Source organism: Montipora capricornis, chromosome 2 (assembly GCF_036669925.1).
Source record: "Montipora capricornis isolate CH-2021 chromosome 2, ASM3666992v2, whole genome shotgun sequence".
In the NCBI taxonomy this organism is placed as follows: domain Eukaryota; kingdom Metazoa; phylum Cnidaria; class Anthozoa; order Scleractinia; family Acroporidae; genus Montipora; species Montipora capricornis.
This window is the reverse complement of record NC_090884.1, coordinates 8,975,383-8,985,382: the sequence shown is the minus strand read 5'-3', so window position 1 is coordinate 8,985,382 and position 10,000 is coordinate 8,975,383. Positions and strand designations below refer to the sequence as shown.

The 10,000-nt window shown below is 38.9% G+C and overlaps 1 protein-coding gene across 1 annotated transcript in view; it reads right to left on the bottom strand.

Moving 5' to 3' along the window:
- LOC138038725 (chloride channel protein C-like) overlaps nucleotides 1–10,000 on the bottom strand; it is a 41,945-nt gene that overhangs the window by 29,069 nt on the left and 2,876 nt on the right. The window contains exons 2-11 of the mRNA XM_068884762.1: nucleotides 7,952–8,073; nucleotides 6,652–6,685; nucleotides 6,449–6,529; nucleotides 5,302–5,477; nucleotides 4,318–4,410; nucleotides 4,030–4,189; nucleotides 3,750–3,833; nucleotides 1,473–1,577; nucleotides 1,045–1,134; nucleotides 370–455 (exon numbers count right to left, since the gene is read on the bottom strand). Coding sequence (XP_068740863.1) covers nucleotides 370–455; nucleotides 1,045–1,134; nucleotides 1,473–1,577; nucleotides 3,750–3,833; nucleotides 4,030–4,189; nucleotides 4,318–4,410; nucleotides 5,302–5,477; nucleotides 6,449–6,529; nucleotides 6,652–6,685; nucleotides 7,952–8,073 — 1,031 coding nt within the window. The remainder of the gene's footprint in view (nucleotides 1–369; nucleotides 456–1,044; nucleotides 1,135–1,472; nucleotides 1,578–3,749; nucleotides 3,834–4,029; nucleotides 4,190–4,317; nucleotides 4,411–5,301; nucleotides 5,478–6,448; nucleotides 6,530–6,651; nucleotides 6,686–7,951; nucleotides 8,074–10,000) is intronic.

The window sequence follows — 10,000 nt, the reverse complement described above, 5'->3', positions numbered from 1 at the left end:
TAAAGTTAGTAATGGCGGACCAATAAATAAGAAAATTACAGTTAAAATAAACAGGTGTCTTTTTAAAATCAGAACTTAAAACTTGGGTCAGTTAGTGAACCGATGGAACAAACTTGTCCTCACAACCCTTCAATGTTCATAATCCTGTGGGACGTAAAAGAACCCACACACTTGTCGCAAAGAGTAGGGCATGTAGTTCCCGGTGTTTTGGTCTGTCTTCTGTGGTGTATCATGGTACGAAAAAAGTTTAAAGAAAATCTTACGATAACTTTTATTACTAAGGAATCACCGTAACATAGTTTTGAAATCCAAAGAAAAAAAAATTGGTTTTTTGGTCGTGGTACCACTTTACAGAAATAAGGCGTATACCTGTATCCATCCTGAGTAAAGGAACACTGGAATAACTTGCAGTCGAATGCAGCGGGTAAAAACACAGAAGCTGTGCCCGTAATAATCTGAATAAAACAAAAACATAGCGGGTTTTAAAAGTAGTGCTCTATTACTCGGGATTTGCATTGGCAGCGCGTGGCGATTGGCTTAAAATCACGCGCCTTGATATTAGCCAATCCAAGAGAAGTCTTAGAGAAGTCAAGACTTGCTCCAAAGTGTTTTCCCGCCGTTTCAGCGTTTGCGTGTATTTAGTTTGCGTTGATTGGCTGGTGATCTGGCCAAAGTATTTTTTTAGGCGCATAGAGTTGAAGCCCTATTGCGATCATACGTGCATTTCTTGAAGCCTCCGGAACTATTAAAGCCTCCAAAAATTATGCAAGTGTCACAAACTCTTGCTAAAACCTTGCGCACTCTTATCTTGAATACATATTTTAAGATCAGCTTTTTAGAACAATCTGGTCAAAGTTTTACAAAGCGCTCTTTTGTCCTTTTTAGAAACTTGCTCGAAGCCCCTCGCGATGCTATAAAGATTTCTCTAGTTGCGCCTCAGACCTAATCGCTTACATCAAATGAAAAAAATATTGAAATAACAACAAGAATCGGTCAATTAGTGAAATCGTTAAATCTAAATTAAGAAATGATTTTGGCAGATACCATGATTAAAACTGGCTCAGATAATTTGGCAATGTTCTTCCATTGTTTAGACTTGATCTTGCCGATTTGGGACCGTCTGAGTCTTGCGATCTAGGGACAAAAACAAGAGGTTTTTTTAATCGCATAAATAAAAAACGGCCATATTAATTATGTAGACATTATGTGGATTGCTGGCGAGTGACTGTCTGGAAAATTTCGTTACAGCCTAATATGCAACTTGTGTTCTATAATGCGTGAAACGTACGATATGTCGCAAGCCAAGCCCGGCGCGTTCACATAAATTATTAGCCAAAGTGACGCAAATGGTTAGCCACGTGAAGGGCTGTAAAAAGTAGAACGGACTTCTAACGACCTCACATTCAATACGGCAACAAAATCATAGCAACTGAAAGTATTTCAAGTCACCAGTCAAAATATCATGTGGTTACCTTTAGGTTAATAAAGGTAAAAACAGCTCCAAGCAGTCCACCAATGACACCAAGAATAACAGTTGGAATGAAGGCTAGAATGTTCAAACCAATACCATGACTAATCTGAAATAATAATAATAATAATAATAATAATAATAATAATAATAATAGTCAGGATAATTCCATAAGGATTTGGAACTTGCTCCCAAACGGTTGGGACCTGTAGATCGGAGGATGAGGACGACTATACGAGTACGACCCAAGAGTATGAGTTTTGCGTATTGAGCATGCGCATACGTAAGGTTTGGAGGCCGACGACCGAGGCCGACATTTTTCGAAGTGGGCATGCTCAGAATGGAAAACTTGTACTCGTAGTCATCTTCGTCCTCCGATCTATTGATCCATGGTGCAGTATCCTTGGGCACATTAAGCTCCTTTGAGCAGTCCGCCATGCCTGCCATTAGATCGTTAAAGCTACCAAGTCACCTCCGCAGGCTGTATTTAAATGCTGACTGATCCCACCCAGTACTAGTGAAATCTATTTGTGGGAGTATTTACTTAAGTTCTAAGCTCAGTTTTACGGCAAATTAAAATACGGAAACATACTGCATTGCATCAATAAAGCCAACCCCCAGATGATAGAACTTGAGTATTACTTATAAACTAGCTTGTAACATGCTTATTTCCTCTTGTCAAAACACAACATAATGTTAGTGATCAAAATAGAGGTGATATTGGAAATTCACTGATAGTAATGATTCCTGCACTGTAACAATAATAAAAAACTATTCACTGAAGTGGAGGTAACAATGATAGCAACTTTGCTCATTCAATTCAATGAAAGGGAAGGATACATGTATCAGAGGTTATCCCTATTGCGGGTATCTGCCCGCTGCCACGTGTAATAGACTGAGAGTTGATTTTGATGAGGAAGGAAAACCGGAGTACCTTGAGAAAAACCTTTAGAGTCAGATTGAGATGGACTGAACCTCAGTGGCCGAAGCCAGGGTTGAGCCTGGGTCGCAGAGGTGGGCAGAGCCGTTGATAACCGCTAAGCCCTCCTGACTCCCCAGGTGGCTAGCCATGGATATTTACTGAGCCACTAGTCACAGACAGCGACACTGAGTGAATAGTTGCTTTCGTTTATACTAAAACAACATTTTCGTGTGCAAATCCCACGCAAGCTGCTCGAAGGTGAATAGCAAAGGATAATAATTTTGCTAGTTTGAGTGGCCAATCAGAGCATTCCTTCAATGCTATCCACTGAAGTACATACTAATCTTGAACATTTAATCCACCAAGTTGCAAGATTTATAGAGTTGTCATTCAGAGTTAAGTGTTAGCTCTCAAAGAGAATGAAATACAAACTATAGAATTTCAGCTGCTCGTGTGAAAGATAATCAAGGAGAAAAGCTTGGGGCTTGTGCAGTCAGTCAGAGCACTTGCCTTCCACTAATGTTTCTCAAGTTGCATTCTTTGTCTCAATGGGTTACCTTCGCTGGTTCTCTTCTCTGCTCTGAGAGGTTCTTCCCCATGTACTCTCATGTATTCTTTTCTCATCCAACATCACTGTTGGATTTGATCCTTTAATTTCCTGTCATTTTATTTGACTTACTTCCCAATAATGTGGGAGGCATGGTGGCCTCATCATTAGTGCGCTCAACTCCGGATCAAGTCGTACGGGTTCGGGTCCTGGCTGGGCACATTGTGTTGTGTTCTTGGGCAAGGCACTTTACTCTCATGGTGCCTCTCTCCACCCAGGTGTATAAATGGGTACCGGCGAATTTAATACTGGGGGTAACCCTGTGATGGACTGGCCTCCCCTCCAGGGGGGAAAAGAAATACTTCTAGTCGCTTCATGCTACAGAAACCGGAGATAAGTACCGGCCTGATGGGCCTTCTAGGCTCATAGCAGACTTAACCTCCTTTACTTCCCAATAATAAATTATTATTAGTAGTAGAACACTTGTGTTCACCAAAACTAGAAAAACTCGCTGCCACCAGTGGACCAAAACACTAAAAACAAGAACGGCTTTATTGCATAAGAACCCAACAAGCAGCAGTCTGGGAGTTTTCCCAAAAATCACACTTGGTTACCACTTTGCTTGGTAACCTCTCCTATGATACCAGTTACCAGTCCTACAGATGATCTATCATCATTTCAGTTTCTAAAAACAACAGTAGATTACCACCCATTTTGCTCATAACTTAATTTTGTAGCCCACACCATTGTCCTATAACATGAGAATAGTAATATTGTCGTAGTTGTTATTGTTGAATTTGATAACTACTTGCCTGAAATAGGATATTCTTCTCAGCTTTAAATGAGCCAAAATCACCTTGATACCTGAACCCATCAAATGCGGAATTGAACAAATCCTACAAACAATTTGACAACAGTAATTTAATCAACAAGAGTGTACAGGTTGTTTATACATTGACCTATTTGGGGTTTCAATATTATCAGCAAAATCTGATCACTCCATGGGGCTACACAATGAAACTGAATAAATGACTTTTATATGTACGCTGGTTTCAAACAAGTCATTTGGTAAGAATACTTTGCAATACTTACTGTAGTAAATGTTGATACCATACAAGCAAAGAATGTCTGCCAAGACAGTTTCATGTTCCAAAAAGAAGACACCTCTTCCATCGAGAACAACAGACCCCCCACAGGGGCGCCAAAAGCTGATGCCACACCTGCAGCTGCACCAGCAGATATGAAGTTCCGTCTTTACAAAGCAATTTAAGATAAAAAATAACAGAATCAACATTATTTTGAAAATGAAATCACTGAATGGATTTGAAAGAAAATGAAACACCACCTTCTTAAATTATGGTATTAATGCTTTCTTTATACCTATCCTCTGTGTTCCGAAACCTCTCAAAAAATGGCAACTTGAATTTGAGGGTTTCTGATTTGAACTGACTGAGGCCTGCACCAACTAAGCTTCTGCAATGATAACGAAACGTTCCTTTAAAGAGCCACTATAATCAAAAAATTATCTTCCCATTTTCATTCAGATTTTGCTTGACAACTGACTGGCAAAGTTTCGAGCTTCCAAATTTATCCAAAGGCTGTTTGCTTTGGATGCAAGTTTGGATTTCACGGTCCACTATTACTCAAGTTCAAGACTGACTGATTGGACATCAGAGGGTTAGATCGAGGATAAGATGACGTCAAAGACTGACTAGCACAGGGAGGAGCAGGTATGGCGCAGTGGTGAGAGCACTCCCCTCCCCCCCTCCCCCCAATGTGGCCAGGTTCGATTCCCAGAACCGGCACCATATGTGGGTTGAGTTTGTTTGTTTTCTACTCTAGTCTGATAGGTTTTCTCCGGGTACTCTGGTTTTCCCCTCTCCTCAAAAACCAACATGATTTGATATGTATTGAATAGATTTGATTTGATTCATTTTTGCACGACCCCACAAGCTTAAAATTGCAGGGCGTATTAAAATGCAGCTTATTACAGTAAACATGCAAAATACAAGTTTAAAATTCTGAAAGCTCAAAACTCCTACATGCTGCATATTAATTTAGGCGCATGAACACGCATTGCATTTTTAAAGTAGCGAGTATTTGATATCATCTTATCCTCGATCCAGCCCTCTCAAGATTTTTAGTAAGTTAGTAATGGCGAACCATTCATTTCACTCAAAATAAACAATGAAGGCTTAAGACTTCGGTCACTTAGTGTTCAGTTAACATAAGTTTTGAAATTCAAAGAAAGCATAGAATTGATTTTTGGTCATAGTAGCACTTAAAAAAGGCACTTCAAACAGAAAATCAGACAATTTAAATGTTGATTAAGGTTTGAAAACAGCTGTTTATAACATACTGTACCCCAAATGAATCATGGGTCCCTCTGGACCAATGGGGAGCCCTGAACCAACAGCACAAACACAGGAAAAGAACTTGACGATCATGGTCCTGAAGTTAAAAATGTGTCGCACCACTGTTCCATTCAAGAAACCAATTAACTCAGGAATTCCTGATCCTCCTGCACATGGGCGGTAGTACTGAGAAAAGTGGAGGTACCACACGTTACAGATTAATATTCAGGATAATCAAATTTCACAGTGCAGCACTGAACTGTGCAAAGCAGATGGTTGGCTGAAGGGCAAGTAAGAAGCACATGATTGGTAGTTTCTTGCATTCTCAGACATAAGCTTAGGATGGAAAACTGTCAGCTCCTGATGGCACTTGGTACTTCTTAAAGGATTTCAGCAGGAATTATTAACCCATTGATCCCTGAGAGTCAGACTTTAATAATAGCTTTTACTCGGTCTAACACCAGACAATTTTACTCGTCAATGGGGGGCATTCTAGGGCGTTTGAGGTGTGAATGAGTGAATTAGTTGAACTAGAAATTATTGTGCACGTACACAAAAATACACTAAGTGCATTTGTATTAGTTTGTCTGAAGGTTTTACGAATGGATATCAGCAACAAGAGAGAGTTTAACTTTGGTGAGAAACTTTCCAAAAATAAAAATTATAAATTATTAATGAGGGTCAGCCAATGGAAATGCAACATTATGGTCACATGACTACCTTTGTTAATTCTGATACAGTTCAAATCTTAGCCTATTTATTATTTATAACCATTCCATAAATCAAGCTACAAAATCATCCTTTCATTTTTCTTTTTTTTTACAATTCAGGCATACGATTCACACGGGATCTGTCTGCAAGGCGTGCCTCACATGGGTTTGTCCCATTTGCAACTGCCCCATTGGGTGTATTTTTTTAAAAGTTTTTCTTTCCTTTCCTATTGTCTTTATATATACTGTAGATATATCTTTTCCTTGTTAATTAATTAATTAACTAATTAATTCACAAGCTATAAGAGTTGTTATTCACAGTAAAGCTGAGAAGAGAAAAAAAATTCAAAGCCTGCCATTGCATCTCCCATTTATAGCTTGACTGGTTCTTGGAACATGTCTGTTTTGTATAAACTGTTAATAAATCAAATATTAAGAAATACTTGCCACGACTGGAACTGAACTTGCAAGGACGAACAGTACACTGTATCCTATCACCCAGACCCAGGCTAATGCAAAATCACGATCCTACAATAATAATAATAATTTGAAAACACAAATGTAATACATATGCGTGCAAGACCAACAGAAAAGACCTGAAAATAGATTAGTGTCAACCCATGTGTGAAACGTTTTCACAAAAACAGTACCTCAATGAATTCAGAAGCTTTATCCCATTTGATCCTGGGGAAGGAAATGTAACCAGTCATAATCTTGTCATTCACAATAATAATATTATGCACCTATCAATGGTAAGCCCGTGGGATTGGGGGGGGGGGGGAAAGGTCAGGCTAACAACGGGAGTTTGATCATGAGGTCTGTCCCCAGGGTAGGGATTTTGATTATATGTGATGTCCCCACGGTAATGATTTTGATAGAACGAAGGACATCTGATCATCTTCACTTGCCGCCGGGTAGGGATTTTGACCAATTACTTTGCCACAGGGGTGGGGAATTTGAATTTATTAAAATGAAAATGTCAATATCCCCGCCCCATGCCCGACCCCCCTTCCTCTCAGGCATAACATTGATAGGTGCATAATTATTGAAAGAGATTACATGAAAGCACAATCTTAGACCCACATGATTAATAAAACTTAATATATAAAGGCTGTTTCAGTGTAGACTGTGACATTAGACAGGTATGAGTGAATTTACATGACACCACTATAGGCGAATTCCACTTCATGCTTCAAGGGGCATTCATCTTGGACTGAACTTGCAAGACTGTTGCAAAATCGTATATCATGGGAAAACTGTAGGTATATGGTTTGCTCTTAGATTTTTGTATAATTTAATCCAGCAGCTGCAATGCAATATGACAGTCTGATTGCATATTGGACTGAGTTTTTACAGCACCTTAAACGGGCTGTGTCAAGTGATCAGAGATTGTAATATTTAGCCCCATTTTGATATAAAATACATGTCACAGCTTTCCATCCATTTCATGTGCAACAACAGTATGCAGAAAATAATCGCATTGCATTGCAATTTTGGCTTTTCACTCTTGTTGTGGCAGATACATTTACAGTAAGATTTTCGGTGTTGTCTACATGGAAAGTTGCGCAGTTTTAAATGTTGAATGTTTTGCCCATCCCCAGTTTGCCTGTTCAAAGTGAGAAGCTCTCAAACAGTTTAAAAATAAAAATTATTGTCCTCGGCTTATTCTTATTCCAATATTATTTGTTTATGAACCCTTACCACTATTACTAACTGAGTCAATAATTGGATCAACGTTTGCCATAGGCAAGAATATTTATTTTTTCATTTTTAGTTTGTCTTTTATTGACATACTGGTACATGTAATTCTTTCCTTCGTTTGTGCAGTTTAGTCAGTTTTCATAGCACATACATAGTTTTAAGACAGCTTTGAGCATTCTAGTGAAAACACCAAAAAGCATGAGAGACAGAGACCCCTTATAACTACGGAAATCCATCAAATTAACTTACTCTGATATAACGTCGATAAGTTGATGCATAAGAAATCCAATGAATCCAACAGTAAAACCGATCATCCCCATCATAACCCAGCGATCCCAATCTAAACGTGATGGCTGCTGCTTTAACCAGTTCTGAAACACGAAAAGATGTAATTGAGTATGTTGTCAAAATTGGCCACAGAATTCAAGAGCAATATAACATTATCAACATCACCATCTGCGAAAGAGAGATTGCCTGAACAAATTATAATAAATTTATAAGCAACATTGGCTCAGGTCATGAACACCTGAAAAATTCAGGTGGCTCTAACAGGATTCGAACCCATGAAATCTGCGATGCCGGTGAAATGCTCTACTAACTGAGCTTATAATGAAGCCACACAGTTGGGAGCGGGTCAATTTTTTGGGCCCATGTGTTCCAGTAAAAAAAGGATTAATTAAAGGAAAGAAATGTCACTGGCGCAATGTTTTCCAAAATGTGCCAGCAGCCATCGCAACTCATGGCATCTTTCATGATTTTACAACATTCACCAGGTACAAATCGGAAGTAAAATTAATGACCATCTTAAACACTATCGTAAAAGATTACAAGCCAAGGGCAAAAACTATCTTCTTTTTGCTCTTTTTCAAAATGACTTGATAAGGCAATTAAAATTTTTTTTTCATCCTTAGCTGCACATGGAGATGATATTCATGTTTAATCATGCGAAATGATTATCAAATAACAAGAACTCAAAGACCTATGTGTTAAGTTTTGTCTCTGCCATGAAACATTCCTCCCCCACAAAGAGAGAGTAAGTACATGTAACAATGTAAAACTGATCTCAGGAAAAAAACAATTTTTCCTTTTGGGGGATCTAACCATGAAAGGCTCCCGCAAAATGCCTGCTACCACCCGACCCTCAATTGAATGAAGAAAAGAAGAAAACATGAAAATTGGAGGGTAACAACTATTAAACACACAACCTGGAGGGGTGGGGTACCTAGGTACTTGGGTCAATTTTTTCCTAGGTATTTGCCACTGGCCTCAGTCAGAACCCCTTCCTCTTTATTAGTCTGTTTTATGGCCAATTGCAGACCCCATCTCCCCATCTTAGTCACTTTTGGGTGAATGTAATTTTAGTTACCCCAACTTTGTCACTATCTGTTTATGCAAAAACTTTTAATGGAGACATAGTTTTTCAGTGAGTGATTAATTATAATTTCAAAAGGAAATGTAAAATTAAATCAACAGCGCTACAGCCAAAATTTTCTTACCCCCAAACCCCAACAATTTGCAGCCCCATTCTATTTAAATCTGTTAGGAACTCTATTGAAAATGCAACCCCATTATAGTCAATCCAGCGGTGAAAATGCGACCTCATCAAGCGGTACATTCCTATTAGCCCATTTATAGGAAGTAACCCCACCCCCCCTTCCTTCTTCCCGGGACACACACACACCTAGCTTGGGTCGACCATATAGTCTAATGGCAAGATAGAAGTAATTTTCAGCATCTTATTCCAGCCACACTTGATAGTCCATTTCCTAACTACACTGTACAATAATAGTTACAACAGGAGGTCAACCTGCCCTTTCCAAACTGTTTAATGAATGAATGAATGAATGAAGAAATGACCCAATTAATTAATTAATTAATAGGCCATTTTACAGTTGTTTGCTCAGCGACCAAGCCTATGAATGGCTGCGAGGCTGCCGGTGACCTTGCATTGATACAGACCTCACTGCTTTTATCATGTAAATCGTGTTGTTGTAACGCTAATTAGTTCATATTACAAAAGCATGAAGGTTTGTATCAAAACAGGGTCACCGGCAGCCTCGCTTCCATCGTTAGGCCTGGTAACTTAGACAAAACTGTAAAATGGTCTATTAATTATTAGGATGTCACTTTAGCTGTTGTGAACTGTGGCAAAGTTAACCCTTATAACCCAACAGTGACATGCATAAAACAAAAATTATCGACCTGGGGCCGGTTCCTGAAAAGTGTAATAACTCTATTCCAGGGATAAATGTGCCGGAATAAGGCACTACATACAATAAAAAGATGTGACCTAAAGTG